This window comes from Perca fluviatilis, chromosome 5 (assembly GCF_010015445.1).
Source record: "Perca fluviatilis chromosome 5, GENO_Pfluv_1.0, whole genome shotgun sequence".
NCBI lineage: Eukaryota > Metazoa > Chordata > Actinopteri > Perciformes > Percidae > Perca > Perca fluviatilis.
In genome coordinates, this window is record NC_053116.1 from 17,422,124 (window position 1) to 17,438,369 (window position 16,246).

A 16,246-nucleotide genomic window follows, 5' to 3' on the forward strand; every position below is an offset into this window, starting at 1 on the left:
TTAGTGAGTAACACTTAATATAAACATAACGTTTTTTTTGTTTACAAGAAAATTCCACAGGAAACTTTTAAAGGAATTTTGGGAAATACACCTACTCGTTTTCCTGCTCGTCTGTTTAATATGAAGCTATTGAGCAGCCAGTTACCTCAGCTTAGCTAATTTTTGCACTTCAGTGCCTTTTGAGGATCTGGTAGGCCGATTTTTTGTTAAACTAAGCTTGCTCATATTTAGCGTACAGCCACGAGAGTGGCATCAATCTTCTCATCTAACTCTCGGCAAAAAAGGGAATAGACATATTCCCCAACATGTCAAAATATCCCTTTAAAAATGTACAATTTTTCTTCATTGCTCATCTTTTAATTTCTGTGGTGTGAAATGGAATTTAAACCGATATGAGCACGTAAAACATTCTCACAAACTAACCACTAACACTGTGCTCACATAACTCGTGTTACTCTGTGACATAAACATCAGCCGATAAAAATCTCCACTAGGTACAAATATCATACAACAGGACTCCAGCTAAGGATACTAAAAGCATTACCTCCTCCAAATGTGGCAACTGCCAATAATTATATACACATACACACACACACACACACACACACACACACACACACACACACACACACACACACACACACACACACACACACACACACACACACACACACACACAACAAATGTGTTGTTTCTGTGTGGTGTCTGGATAGATTATCATCTGCCATTTATCTGAGGGCATGAAGGTGCCATTTGTTATTTGGACAATGAATGGTGCTCTCCTGAAAACCTCCCGATTACACACAGTGTGGAAACAGTAATGAGACCAACAGCTCTGTTTCCATGGAGACCAGAAGCAAGACACCTTGGACTCATACGGCTGCCATAGTTTTCATTTGGGTTTTTCTTTTGTTGTCAATTTTACAATTTGAATTTCTGTGAGCTGGAACAGCATTATGACATTGATTATTGAAAAATATATCAGGATGCTGATTCCAGGATAACCTAGGTTGCTCCTTATGTGTTACTCAATGAAGTGATAGCCATTGCATTGGAATATAATTGCATTGTAACAGCATTTAGTTTGTAACCACACTAAAACAAAATGAAGCGCAAATCTCCAGCAATATCCCCCCTGTACATCCAATCCATTCAGTTGAGTTTAATTCTTGTGAACCAGAGCATTATGCAAATGTTAACTCATCAGTATGTAAATGTCATATTTTTGCATGTTTGCCTTGAAATAAAAATACAACTCATCAGTTTCTTTATTGTCCACATGACCCATTCCTGTGTTATGACAGTAAGGTCTATAATAGTAGCTGCAAACCAACACCTTGCATCTATAAAAGCAGCAGGGCAGCTGTCTCCATCTCTACACCTATCCTGATAGCAGTATTAGACAGCAGTTTTTTGAAGGTAGTTATTAAACCACACATGAAATGAAAAATGCCCAATCTATGTTGTGATCCAATGGTTCCACTGTCTTTTTAATGTGCATAAAAAAAATCAAATACATTGCATTTTTACATATTTTCCAGTTCAAATCCTTCAGTTTGCCTGTAAAGTACCCAGAGCTTTCATATGATTTATCTTGCTGGGTGCACCTTAAATTCCATCTGATAAAATGTGATAATAGATTTAGAGTTTCTTCATGTACAGTCAAACCTGCAGGAAAAGCTACTGAGCGGTTACCGGAGTAACATGGGAGTTGTTTTTTTAGAGGTCAGTCTCCAACAACATCAGTATCTTGGTGAGCTCTCTGCTGCCAAACACTGAACATATATTATATGGTTTGACACATGGGTTAAAAACATGTTTTTCTTCCTCCCACTCACTCCTCCAAACCTATGCAGTCGGAGTAGAGTGATCTCCAACAATGTTGTTAATTGCCTGTTTTAGTTCTACTTCCTTGCTTTATTCTTTGTAATGTTGAACTATCAAATCAAGCCCTCACTGATGTTTTAGTCCTACATCCTTTTACAGGTAGAAACAATCAAATCCTCTTTTAACAGCATACAAAATGTGACAGACTAAAATTACCACATTGTATCACCCTTCACACACTGATCTTTACATCTTTTCTTGGTTTAATTGGATTTTTTTTTCTCTCACTTTGTAAAAGCAGCTGTTGGCACATTTGATAATCTTTGATAAAACCTATGTTTCAATTATGAATTCAACATTTTATTAAATAAAGTCTAAAAAGTAGCTTTCTGTAGGACTTCAAAATAATAATAACAAGTAGCACATCAACTAACGTGTGTGAACATATCTCTATTCATTGTTGAAGGAAAATATTACACTTAAACATTTTGTTGTTCTTGCTAAATTGCACACAGATTTATTTCTTGCACCTAAAATACACCAATTAGACTGAAAGTAAAACATGAGCCTGAGCTCTGTCTGTATTTGAGATGCAAATAATGGGCACCCCCTTTTCACATTAGAGATTTCAATTTTCAGAAAACACAAAGTCTTCACGCTTGTAAACGTTCACTGAGCATCCGGTTTAAATACAAGCATTTAAATCACATTTGACATTGTGTGTCTGTCATCTGTGTTACCAGTATCAGTAAATGATCATACCATGAGCTGGAGGTTCTCCACCCACTGTCCTACCACCTTATATTCTGGGGTGGAGGAGTTGGTCATCTGGAACTGGAACAGGTCATAGCGTCCTGGAGCATCGCCGTTCTTGTTGAACACAACAGAGGTGCCAGCACTGCCTGTACAGAGTGAGAGAGAGAAAATGCAGCAAAAGGACAGCAGGATAGAAACGTGTTAAATGCTGGTGTGACAGGGCACAGCACCTTTTCTAATAAGAGAAAAACATGAACTTTTAACCCAGTGCGATGGCCTACATGGACCAAACAAAGGTCCACAGAGTGTTTCAGTTTTTTACTCCCAGTTAAAACCTCCAAACACAATGACCTATATCTTCAACCTTCATGATAATCACGTACAGTGAAGCAAGCTCCCTACTGACCAATATAGCACTTCCTCACCTGCTTCCTATGCATCATCATGGCTGCACAATGGCCTCTGGAGGAATATATTTTCATATTCAAAACCTGCTTAGATACAGTATATGAACTCTCAGCTGTGCTCTCATATCAGAAATTCAAATTAACACACACTTTCTCAGGTTAAAAGTAATGCATTTCAATCAAACAGTGGACAACAACAGGAGATGTAGGGAGGATAAAGGGGTCAGCCAAAGCATCATACGGTCCCCATCTGCTCTCAGTGTGCAGCAGCCTGTCTCAAGCAGAGCCCTGAAGATTTCACTAATTAGCTCAGAGAGGACTGCGGACACCTGAAACATTACGCTTGAGGAAAATTAGGTTTTTGAATTTGTATTGTACAGCTCTCAAGCCTGTCAGTTGTGTATATGTGTGTATATCACTCAATTATGACTGCAGAGTGTGTGCCATATAGTGTGTTAACGCAGATGTCAGTCAAAATGATATCTCCCTCACAGCAGTGAACGTTGAATGGCATTAATCGGAGAAAACGGTTGTACCTTATTTTATACATGAGGTCTGCATTGTTGATGAGGTCATTTTTACCATCCCACAATGCTGAGAGAGAATGAACTGCTGCATTTTACAAGTCTATTCACCTTGCCACTGCATATAGTAGCCTGTAAGCACGAATGGAGATACCATTTCTGAAATGGGACAGGGGGAGTCTGATGACACTTGGCATGGGAATTAAGTACTTTAATAGCTCTGGCTATAAAAAAATAAAAAAATAAAAAAGAGTAGAGAAAGGACCAGGAGCATGTGTCCAAAACACTTTTGGGAACATGTTGTCTTTTGTATCTAGAACGGAGCTTGTGGCTTTTGGATGGAAGGCCACTGCACCTTTTCCTTAGTTTTCAGCCAGAAGGGAATTTCATCTCCCTCTAGTTTTTCTACCAAGGACATTTGTCATTGAACATTCTACAAAAGTTTCAGGCCAAAAGACTCTTGTAAAACAAGAAAGGCAGAGGTAGCAAGAGAAAAAGCCCATTCCAGGCGACAGCGTATGGGAACATTTTAATAAAATACTGTGGACAAGCACCCAAATGTTCCTTTTTGACTTTGTGACACCATTAAGCATTACAAATGTCAAATGTCAGACCTTTAGTGTCCATTTTCATTTTGATGCAGAGCCACAAACTCTTCACTATCTGCTGTTTTGCAAAGTGACAGCACATATTTTCCATTAACAATGCAGAAATGGTGCCACCAGAGTCATTTGACCCATCAGTCTTTCTGTTTAAAAGTAGATTACTAATTCATAGGTATCCATGTGTCGGCACAGAAAATGAAGCAGGACAGGAGTTCAGAATGACTTCAAGTGTGTTTCTGAAGAATAGTGAAAACTCTCAGCCCATATGTGAAAACCAAATCAAAACTCGGTGGGTGGCAGTCGCCGTCCTGTCATTTCTGCTTCCACCAGACAGACAGACTTGTTGACACAGTGAATAAAGAAAGATGTTGACAAGGTATTGACAAAAGCTATGACAGGGATACCATTCTTACTCTACACCCCTGCGTAAACATACAAACAAACACAAAGTCATTCAGTAAAGTGACATGAGTGATTGGGCACTTGGCACTCTTTCAGCTGTAGAGCAAATAATTAAGTGGTGTCTCTGTGTGTGCAGATAAAAAGGCATTAGAAATTCCTTTCTGTTTTCTATTCCCTGATATTTTCAAGGGAGTAAAATGGTCTGTGTAGGCTCCTTAGTGAGAACGCTGTCTAAGATGAAAGATTTATGCATTTGCATGTGGCTCTGAACTAAGACATGACAAAAGTGCACTGCTGCTGTGCCGAACAGTGTGGGTGGACTGGGGATCCACTGCTGTGTTTCTCTCGCATCATTATTCTCTCTTTTTTTTCTGCCTCTCACTCTTCTGCTCTGTGTCTCCAGCGCAGTGGGGAGACCAACAAAGGAGGCTTACACTCCGCTCTCAAACATACATTAGCAGTGGCACATACACAGGATAATGTGCATGGTTCCATTCTTTAAATGCAATAAGGGGCAGTAAGATATGCCTGATGGAGCCACAACAGAACAACCTCTGCTTGCCAGTAAAAATGTTTGAGAATATAAATGCATGACAGAAAGAAGTAGAGGAGGTGAAGGTGTGATCTTATTTTTGGCTCAGGTGAAATGAACTGCTTTCTTTGTCAGTGGCATGCTAAGGTAAATGTTTTTCGGAAGCTGAAAATACCCCAAAAAAAGTCAGCACAACCCCAGATGGTTATTGAGATTGGACAGCAGATTCTCGATCCCATGCATGCTGAGTTAAGGTCTCCTTGAAATTTAAGCACTGCATATATTCTGTTTCTTTAGTTCTACCTTAAAATCTGAGGGCTTCTCGCCTGCTCAAACTCTGCACTGCTGCCATAGCGACGAAGAAAGGCAGGTAGCTATTTAGCCTTTAGCTCCATCACAGAAGTTTATTTTCACATGCTTTTGTATATAAGCATAGGAACAAACTTTTAATAGATAAATGTAATTTTAGAGCTTGATGTTGCCTGGCGTCTTGCTAACACTAAAATCACTTGCGGGTAGACAAATGGCACTTGATTTAAATAGCAGAGATATGTGAAATCTGCAAACTTTAATTTCTGTTTTTAATTTCAGCTGTAACTGTAACGTTTTAAGATATATAGTTAAACACGGTGGTCCGACCTATCTGACATTTCTGCTGTGCTGCTTTGCTAGCGTCATGTGATAAACCAAATCAAGTGTTACAAACAGCAGCATCTCACCACCGGTCGAACTGGTCGGAATAAAATTAAATGAAACATCAGTATCTTTAGCGAATCTTTAGTACAATGTGTCTATCCCAGTAAAGTACATACAAGTATTGTATTTTCCCACATATAAAACATCACTGTAGAGTGTTATTTGAAAAGAGACAAAATTTAGTCGACGCTGACGCCGATTTCTTACATTAAACAGCTAACTCTCATCTAGAACATTTTGTGAAGACACAATGTACGTCAGAAGATCAATGGCTGACATACAAGCCACTGCATTTGTAATGACAAAGGTTTGTCTTGTTTTAAACTCATCTCCCATTTGTCTCTCTTCCTCCACTCACTTTTGCATTTCAGAGCAGTTGTCATTAATAGCTATTTGCCATTAATTGTTAAGTATCTTCCTCATCACTTTGTGCTGAATAATGTAGAGGTTCAAGTACTGGCAGAACCATAATATGTCATAATGGCTCAAAAAAATCACACAGATCCAGATAATGTTGTGGTGCTTTGAGCTATGAATGAAATTGTATGTAAATTGAAATTGTAGCCAGTCCACAAGCAACTGCATACAGTGCATAAAACAGAGGAGATGGTATTAACTTATTACCCATTTGCCTATTGTTATAGCCTGAAACTAAGACCACTCACTCTGGCTTATTTTTTCTCTGAATTGCTTTTTAAATTGACACTGTGGATTAGTGTAGACACAGCTGCGTTGAGTAAATACTTGGGAGGATGAAGTAGTAGTTGATGGAATAGTTCAACATTTTAAGAAATTTGCTTTCTTGCCAAGAGTTAGATGAGAATATTCATGCAAGTCCAAGTCTATATTTTGAGTTTAAAGCCAACATGAAAGTGCTATGGTTAGCTTGCTGAAATATGCATATTTGGAGCAATTGGATGTGTGCCTGCAATTTTAAAGCAATTGTTTGATATTTTGGGAAATGAGCTTATTTGCTTTCTTGCTGAGAGTTAGATGAGATCATCTAACTAACTGTTCAGTGGAGGGATATATCCCAAACTGCGTCTCCACTTCATGCCTGGCAACAGCTCCCTGCCAGAGACGGTTTAGAACAGACGCCCCAACTCTTTCGATTCTTTCGCCATCACCAAAGTATACAGTACCAGTCAAAAATGTGGACACACTATGTCATTCAAGTTAATGGGAAAGTGTGTCTAAACTTTTGACTGGCACTGTATATTGGACCCATTTTTCACAAGCCACATATCTCCAGAACATTCTGACACTAAAATGGCATTTTTCAGACGGACACATCAGGAGAAAATTAACTTAGTTTGAGACCTGTTTCTGTCTCAGAGGGGTCTGCCGGGGTACGCCGTCGATTCAACGCAGAAGCATAAAACGGCCTTAAAGGTCATCAGTGTTTATACAGTACCAGTCAAACGTTTTGACACACTTTCCCATTCACTTGAATGACAAAGTGTGTCCAAAATTTTGGCTGGTACTGTACATTCTTTTAATCAAGTATATTATTCTAATTTACAGTTTATTCTATTAAAAATCCTCCAAAACTCTGCATAAAGGAATAACGTAACCAATTTGACTTTTCGTATCCACACATTGTGTAAGCATCTGATGACTTTTACAATGTGTGACTCACCGTTGAAGCTGGTGTTTCGTATGTACTTCAGCAGAGTCTTTCCCTCAGCAGACTCCATTTGTGGACAAACACCAGGATGATCAGGACATAAGTCCTTGTGCATGCTGTGGAGAGCGTGGGCCATGGCGTAAACCGCGTCAATCACAAACTGCACCTTCCCTTCCTGTTCATACTTGGAGTCGTTCCTGATGCGCTCCTTGCCTGAGTGAAGAAAAGGAAAGAGGAGGACTTACAGGCAAATACACCACGAGCCATTAGACATTACATCTTCTCCGCACTCCCCATCATCCCCAAATTCATTTTTATTCCTTCGTCTACTATTTGCTACCAGTGACTTCAATTGTGATTTTGTAAGAATTACACCTAAAGGGCCGACTTGGCGTTTCAAATAAGCTGAGCTGTGAGACAAAGTGTTTGTGACAAATACAGCAGGCTAAGATTGAATTACTGCGGTGTATTACAAAGTAATACGCTGCTAAAAACGGACCTCACTTGTCTCATCTGCAAGGTGATGAAGAGCACCATGAACTTTAGTAACATACTCCGCTACAGTAGCTTCCTGCTCTTTTATATCCTCTTCCCAGTGCACTGCCCTTTCGCTATGGGCTGCTGTAAAGGTTTTGCATCACGCTGCTGATTCTCTGCTTGAATATGTAATGTACAACCTCTGCTGGATTTCTGTTTTTGTTACAAACTGAATGAGCTATTTTATTCTGCTGGTAGATAAAAGCTGCATTTCAAAGAGTGAATGAAAATTATAACAACAAAAATACTACTATTACTTTGAATAATAATCATCATCATAATTTCAATATCCAAGCTCCCACTTAACAAAAATGCACCATCAAGGAAATTACTCTGAATACTAAAACACAATTTTCTTCTCAGTGATAACTGCTCATAGCTCACGTGGAGAGCTCAGTGGAGGGGCAGATGATGTCAATAGGACACATATAATAATGTGGGAGATTTGCATTATCTGAAGAAAAAGCAATCGTTGCTGACATTTCAGGCCATTTCTCAGACTTTAACATAAATTTCAACCCACACATAACCTTCTTGCTTTTGAGAGCACTGTATAGGGAGCTAAATGGACAGTCTTTGAATGCAAACGCCTCCTGTTTTTTTTACATTCATAAATATCAGCTTGGCTTGAGGTATAAAAAAAGAGAATATTGAGACAGTTGTATAGAGCCAGAAAAAAAGATAAAAGACATTTACAGGAATTACATTGAGGGTTTGTGGGGCTCACTGAGTCGAGCATCTTCTGTCTTTGACGCATGATAAAAAGACGCCAAACAGAAGATTATAAAGGAAGCAAAATCATTTGTGTCACACTGTCATTACCGTCATCATGTATGCAAGCAAGACTAATACAGCATCCCACATCACAGGCATCATCCTCGTAGCTAATGAATGCAGTGCAATGCCTGTCATACCGTTGACAGGCAGAGTTTAGGTAATACGAGAAGGCATCACTGTTAACAACACTATCATTAATGTGACCACAAAGATAGTAATAAAGCAGAATGGGGGCAGGAGCAGTATGCACCTATCTTTCTCTCATTTTGCCTGTAATTTCAACCTAAATAAACTGTACTCTGGCTCTGTGTAGTTAGTACCCACGGCACGACTCTGCTGAGCTGTCAAGGTGACTGGGTTAAGGGGAAAGAGAGGAAATATGGGATTTAAGAGTTACAGGACATTAGCCACGGGGGCAGACAGTCTGTAACTGTAGTATGACTAAGATACGTGGTGCATTATTATTCTAATAATAAACTCTGTCTGTCCTGCACCCGCTGGGTGGAAACACCTGGTGTTAAGACTTTCTAGTTGCGCCGCAGACAAGAGGGGTTGAATTAAAACCCCAACAGTCGATCTGTAGCTACTAATGCAAACAAAAGGTCGAGTTCACATCAACCTGACAAGGGAGGGTAGAAATATGCATCGTCTATTAATAATTCATAAATGTTCCTGCTTTGTTTGCGTCAAAACTCGTGTACCTGTGCATTTACGGCTGGTATCCTCTCTCTTCGAGGCACTGAGGAGCCTGCAGTCAAAGTTTTCCTCCCAGAACTCAGCAAACCACACGTTCCTGCGGTTGTTCTCGAGGGTGAGCGCAGTAAAGTATTCATCAAACCCTGGGAGTAGAGGAAAGAGGAGAATGGCTCAGTTCCGGACCAATTATCAGCCAATTCAAACCTGTAGGAAACGAAGCGAAACTTGCTGCAGTGGTGTTGTGGTGGGGGTGTGGTGCTGGCTGCTAGGTGTTGGAAGAACACCAGCAAGCACTACTTCATCAAAATTTGACCACAGTGGTTCCTCTTCCTCTCAAGCCCCATGGAACTTTAATCATTTCTTTCATCTAGGAAATTACATTAATTAAAAAACAGGATGCATAATAAATAACGCAGGGATTTTAAGTGGTGCCGCAGCCTGTTGCCTTAGGCTGCAAGTCCTGCAGGTGCTGAGCAGGTTTTCTTCCCTTCATTAAATCCATTACAATAGAAATGGATTGAAGGCATGGTGTATTAGCTTAACACTTATTTTAACAGGCATTATGTGCCTGTATGACGCATTAGCTTGAGGAGGGGTAACTTGCTGCAAGAAAGGAAAAATAGCTTGTATGCTAAATTTTGTTCTCTTGTTTGTGCAACTTTACTCCCCAATGTGGGTCAGGGAACTGAACTGGGACAAAACTTAATTGTGAGATTCCTGGTTGATTTTTTTTTTTTTTTACCTTTTGTTTCACAATTTTCTTGAGAATAATCTGAATTTAACATATTAAAGTCACACTGAGAAACACAAGTGTTTCAGTGTCTCCACTTTCTGTTATCCAGTCATATCAGATGAGCCATGGGTAAAGGTAATAATGGCTAATCATTGCTGAATGACTCAGCTGATTTTCTTTTCTAAAGACCATCAATGGTGCTTGGTGGATTAATAATATTCTCGCTGCCTCCAGAGTGTACATTTGTCTTCACTAGACCTTCCCTAATTATGGGTAGCTTCATAAAACTCAGACTTTCAAATTTCCTCGATTGAAATGATGAATGGTTATCAGGATTGTGACACTGGACAGAACTTAAAATAGATAGAGCATGCTGTGAATATTCTATTTCTGTGGTGAATTTGTACATTGTACAGTAGAATGTCCTCCTTTTTCTTGTGGGTGAACTTTAAGCTACAGTTATCAAGACAAATACACACTAAAAGCACTAAAAAACAAATGATAATATCTTTTGGATTTTATTGACAGAAAATGTTAAAACAATAAAAAAAAACATCAATGCTTCTAGCCTTTTCTCAGATCCAATCTTTTGTGTCCCTTTCCAGAATTATACAGCAGAGACCAAAGGTACCAATTTCCCAACAGACACACTGATAAATTTGTCTGCGATGACAGCAAAAGGGGAAAAAGTTTACATTTGTTGGTTTCAGTATCTAATAAAATCGTATCCAATTTGTCCAAACTGACTTTAATCCGGTCATGTACAACCCACGGCCAAATGCAACAACAAGGTCACACTTGTCCTCTGAGGATTGTAGAAAGTCATTGTGAGTAATGTAGAAAATTGTCAACTGAAGAAATAGGTAAGGCGTTTTTTAGATTGCGAAAGGGCTCGCTCAAAGTGATGAACCCTAAATTGATGGTAGTAGGCAGCACTTTGCCTACACATTTTTCATATCAACTTTATACCGTCTGAACCGTCACAAATTTTGGGCTGCACATCCACATAGGGATCCGTGTGAACCCTTGCGGACATGGGCAGATAACAACATTTACGTCACCCTCACGGATGCAGAAAGTATGAAGCAAGCTTTCAAATTGGACTTACATTTGCCTGGTGGTTAAAAACATGACTCCATGTTGCTCCATAACAGCTAGATATGTAAATAGACAATTGCTAACTTAATGGTGTGTTCCCAGCTTGTTTCACTGGCCCAAAGTGACCCAAAAAAACAAAAAATATATAATATATAATAGAAATTTAGATTAGAATTAGACACACTTACGAAACAAAAAGACTACAGAAGGCAATTACTCCTTACAAAATTAAAAGTAAAATAGAAAACAATACAATACAGTAACACAACATGCAGTGTGAGTCTGTGTATGTGCATCATTGTGTGCGTACCTTCAACTGAGGAGCGTTTGGGCAGTATAGTGACTGCTCCCACGGCTACATCCTCGAGCTGGTGGATCGGGCTGCTCTTAGCCCCCCAGCTGTCAGATCCAATCCACAGGAAATGGCCCACCTGATTCGCCCTTTTGGTGGCATTGAGAACTCCCCTGCAAGGACGTCCATGTTTGAATTAGGAGAGAGCACAGGAAGTGTGTGCAATCTAATCTCAATTACACAAAGACACAGCTAGCTTTAAGTAGTTGTCTGGACATTACAGCTCTGCCGTGTACAGTTAATCTCATATTGTAAAAAGTGAGATAGCCATTTTTTTTTTATTTATTATAAAGCAGTTCTAGGTGCTATATACTGTGAAAGTATCAAAACCCTCAATCCACAGAGAAATGCACACAGCCCGTATTCAGAAACAGCGCTTTTGAACAAGCTGTCAGGACTTCCTGTACGGTTGTAATGTCACAACTATAGATAGAAAGTGCCGCTACAGTGCCGTCACAGTCATTCCACGGCTGCAGTGACGGTGCACTCCCATGAGCACAGATGCGCAAGACCCAGAAACGCTTACCAATCAGAGCAGACTGGGCTTTTTCAGGAGGGGGGCTTAAAGAGACAGGCGCTAAAACTGAGCGTTTCAGACAGAGGCTGAATTCAGGTATATTCAGACAGATAGTATGAGAAAAAGAAAGTGTTTTTGAACATTAAAACATGTAAGCATGTTCTAGTAAAAACCCCAAATACAAGTTTGAACTGGAAAATGAGCATATGGGACCTTTAAAAGCGAGAGGGAAAGGAGGTTAACTATTGTTATTTTGTCCATTATGTTATATGTTTGGTAACACTTTACTTGAAGGTATCTACATAAGAGTGACATGACACTGTCATGACACATGAACCCTAACCCTAACTCTAACTTGTCATGTCAAAAACCAAATGACAGAAGCGTTATGTCACAAACGTTTGACTTGTTTATAATGTTTATGACACGTTCATGACAGAGTCATGTCACTCTTATGTAGATACCTTCAAGTAAAGTGTAACCATATGTTTTGTGTTTTATTAAAAGATAACAGGGAGTTAAAATCATAAATCTCCCACTCATCTTTTCAATTTCACTAGCATTCATTTTGAATTAACAGGTACTGAATGTTGGAGTATTTGTTTCTTTACATAAATATTTCCCATGGGGCTTTGTAAGTTAAACAATTTCTCTCTGTTGCTTTGTTGTGATCTGTATTTCCACTTCTCCTCCAAGGCATGGTTGTGTTTGTGTTGTTGGAGGTATGTTTGTGTAGCAGACATTCTGTACACATGGTAATTCTGTGCCTCTAGCCTGTCTTCAGGAGCTGCTTCTCAGAGATTAAAGACCTTAACATAGCAAGCCATTAAGGCGCCTGAACAACATGGGTGAAGCCAGAATGTGCGGCGCTCCTCACCGTATGTCTTCTTCACTGGCAAAGATGATGACTGCCCGTGAGTGCTGCGTTTCCAGCAGTTGTTGGATGGCTTTGTCATAATCCTCCAGCTTGGGGTTGTGGGGAATTTTCAAAGACTGGGCGATACAGATTCCACCTTTTTAATGGGAGAGGAGTAAGAAATGATAAGACTTCAGGGATTAGCTCACCCATTAACTCACTCACTGTTACACACAGATGTACACACACTCACACACAAAAGCCTGAGGTCACAATAGCGGGTTGTTGTTTTTTACTATATGGAAATCTCATCCACATGGAAATGGAAACATCTGAACACAATAGTGAGATTCTGATGATGTTGTCATGCTTGCTATAGAGTCTAAATGATAGTCTTACAGTGTATACATTTACATTTTGGCAATGATCTGAAAACCGCAGCGGCATGCAATCTAACTCTCAAATTGCGCCTTCTGACTGAGCACCAGAGTCATTTCACAGAGTGAGAGAGATATAAACATATCTGCTGTAACAAATCCAATAATCCACACCAACAGGGACATAAAGCTACAGGTTTCATATGGATTTGAGAAAATCCAAGAGCTTGCCATTGACTTTTCATTTAAAGTCATTATCAAACATCTCTTGTTGGACCCTGAACCAATGAGATAGCACAGCCGGCAATAACAAACAAAGAGGATATTAATACTGACAATAAATCATTCTCAGACAGGTTACCACTAATGAGTTTGTACAGGATGAAGGGTACTGATTGCTTCCGTGCGTTGCTAAATAGTTACATATTTGGCACAGTATATTATGTTTGCTAGATACTGTTGTCTTCAGGGTTATATTCAACAGCTCATTATCAGGTAGTAAAGTAAAATTATATAATTCATAAAAGAATTTTGCCTTAGTCTGGTGTGGTAATTACAGGTGCGGAGGACAAACTAACCTTTGAGGCACTTTGGATGAGCAGAGAATATGATCATCTGTGCGAAAGAACTATAGGTCTAGATTTGAGGCAACAGTCAGTGTCCTGAGTCAACAGCAAAGCTCTATTAAAATTTCTCCCACTCAAGCATTTTAAAAGCCTACCCAATAACCTTTCAGTTTTAGTTTCCCTGAGTCAACAGAGAAATGGAAGGAATCTTTTAATTGCTAGTCTCCTCAGGCTCATTACTTTGATATACACAGCTTTTAGCTGGCAGATCACACATCTCCAGTCATTTACTGTGTCATTTCTAAAGGCAGAATATAGAAATGACAACTGCTGAACCTCCACTTAAAGTAACTATTCATTTTTCAAGTATCAGCAGACAGACAGAAAACATTTGTATGTGCCAAAAGACCTCTGGGATGGCTGCTGTTATCCTCCCTAAGTGGACTAAACATAAAATGGAGATTCCACAAATGGTCTAGCTGTTGCTTAAGGGTTTGTGGTATACTGTTACAGTGAAACGTGCTTGGTGTCATTTGTGTATAGCAGCCAGCGTTTTAGGTCTCCAAGGGACAACACTAAAACTGTTTCAGCACACAGATTTCAGTTGATTTCAGCCAGAAAGCCTACAGTTTGACACTGCACTTCTAGGTTTCTGTTTTAGGAATCTTTAGCACCGTAAAATATCTGATTCTGGCATATTAGCGGCGCCTTTCAGTTCCAGGGTTTTTTATGTCTGCAGGTACAGTAGGTATCACACACGCATTAATTCGAGAGAGGAAAAGAACTTTAGTCTCATGAAAATGCATTAACTCCATTATGACAAAAAAAGAACCTTGTGGGCTTGTGTGAATAGTTATAATGGTATATTGAAAAGAGACAAAGTATAGGTCTCAACAGTCAATAATACAGACATAGACCACAGGAGCCACTGATGAAGATAAGAAGCATTTGGAGTAAATCCCATCTTCAGAGAGGGCAAAGAGCTGCCCTAAAGGCTGCGGACCGGCGGTTGTGCAGCAGTGGCTAAATTATTGAATGCAGAATACTTCATCCGTCAGTCAGTCAGATGGTCAGTCAGTTAGTTATTCAGAGGGGCGGGCATGATGGAAATTCAAGTATCGTATCTGTACTTCCAGAGTGATGTGCTGTGGGTTGGAACGCCTCCACCTGTCACTGGAAGGCACTGTGTGGACTTGAAAGAGTCCTCGACTCAAACAGTGGGTTTAAAAAAGAGCTGCATGTCTGTCTTGGCTGGAGATGTGTGATGAGAGACAGATAAATGCCAGGCTCTGGGAGAAGAGAGTGTTTTACTCAAATTCATTGAAGTCTCACAAGAAGGATTGTGTAGCAATACTGTACCTTCTGGCTGCCAGTATACGTCATCGGAACTGTTTGTCGTATGGTCAAAGAGCTTTGGAAACCCCCTCCTCCCACACCAATTGGCATTGGTTCATGCAGCGATTTGCCAGGGCATGGAGGTGAAGGAGGTCAAGCTCTCTTTTTGTTCTTACGCAACTTTCTGTATGTACAACCGAGTGCAACACTATGAATGTTGTACAAACTAGGTTGTTTCAAGCATAACCCGACCTTTACAGTGAGTGAGGAGGGTGACGAGAAAGGGTAAGCTGGTCTTAAATTTATCTCAACAATGAAGAATAAAGAATGTTCAATTTCTGCTTGCATTAGAAGTGGGTTTGTGACACTGACATTTTTAGCTAAACTTGATTAATTTACCTATGATCCTACAACCGAATATCAAAACTATATGCACCGTAAACCCCTACCCTCTGCTCCACATTTGATTAATATATCAAAGAGAGCTCAACGATCACGATGACCAAATTCATCAGGCCCTTGGAAGTTCTCCGCTTATCTGTCTGAGTGTCAAAGTCATGCACTGCATTAACTGCTTCAATTATTCATCCTCAATGCCCTCGGTTCTGAATGTGCACTCCGGGGCGAGGAATCCAGCTTCCCTATTTTGCTTAGTGAAATACAAATCCTTTTAAATTAGAGGCTCTTGATGGTTTCGACCCCCCTCCCGCCTACTGAACACCCTTCAAACCCAAACCTCCAGGGGATCCATAATGCTGCAATTACATTTATCACTTCGGCAGTCAAAAGGCAGACCTGCTCTCTCCAGTCTCCCTGCCTGAACACGTGGGAGCACATCAAAATGGGCTGACATGCGGCTGACAGTCACGTTCTACATCTGTGTGCCCTTCCACTGCTGGTCTGGGACTTGGCAATGTCTAAGGTTCATGCAGAAGTATCGTGGTCTATTTTACGGTGTTTGCAGATGCATCAGGCTTCCTCCCCAGTCCTCTCTGAGTGCTAAATATAAGTGCTATACTTAACTGG

General features: G+C 40.0%; 1 protein-coding gene across 4 annotated transcripts in view; it reads right to left on the bottom strand.

Moving 5' to 3' along the window:
- The window catches only part of LOC120559199 (metabotropic glutamate receptor 7-like), a 115,469-nt gene that overhangs the window by 17,022 nt on the left and 82,201 nt on the right, over positions 1-16,246 (bottom strand). For all 4 annotated transcript variants that reach the window (XM_039800744.1, XM_039800745.1, XM_039800742.1 and 1 more), the window contains exons 3-7: positions 12,964-13,099; positions 11,528-11,682; positions 9,392-9,529; positions 7,389-7,589; positions 2,590-2,729 (exon numbers count right to left, since the gene is read on the bottom strand). In XM_039800744.1, coding sequence (XP_039656678.1) covers positions 2,590-2,729; positions 7,389-7,589; positions 9,392-9,529; positions 11,528-11,682; positions 12,964-13,099 — 770 coding nt within the window. The remainder of the gene's footprint in view (positions 1-2,589; positions 2,730-7,388; positions 7,590-9,391; positions 9,530-11,527; positions 11,683-12,963; positions 13,100-16,246) is intronic.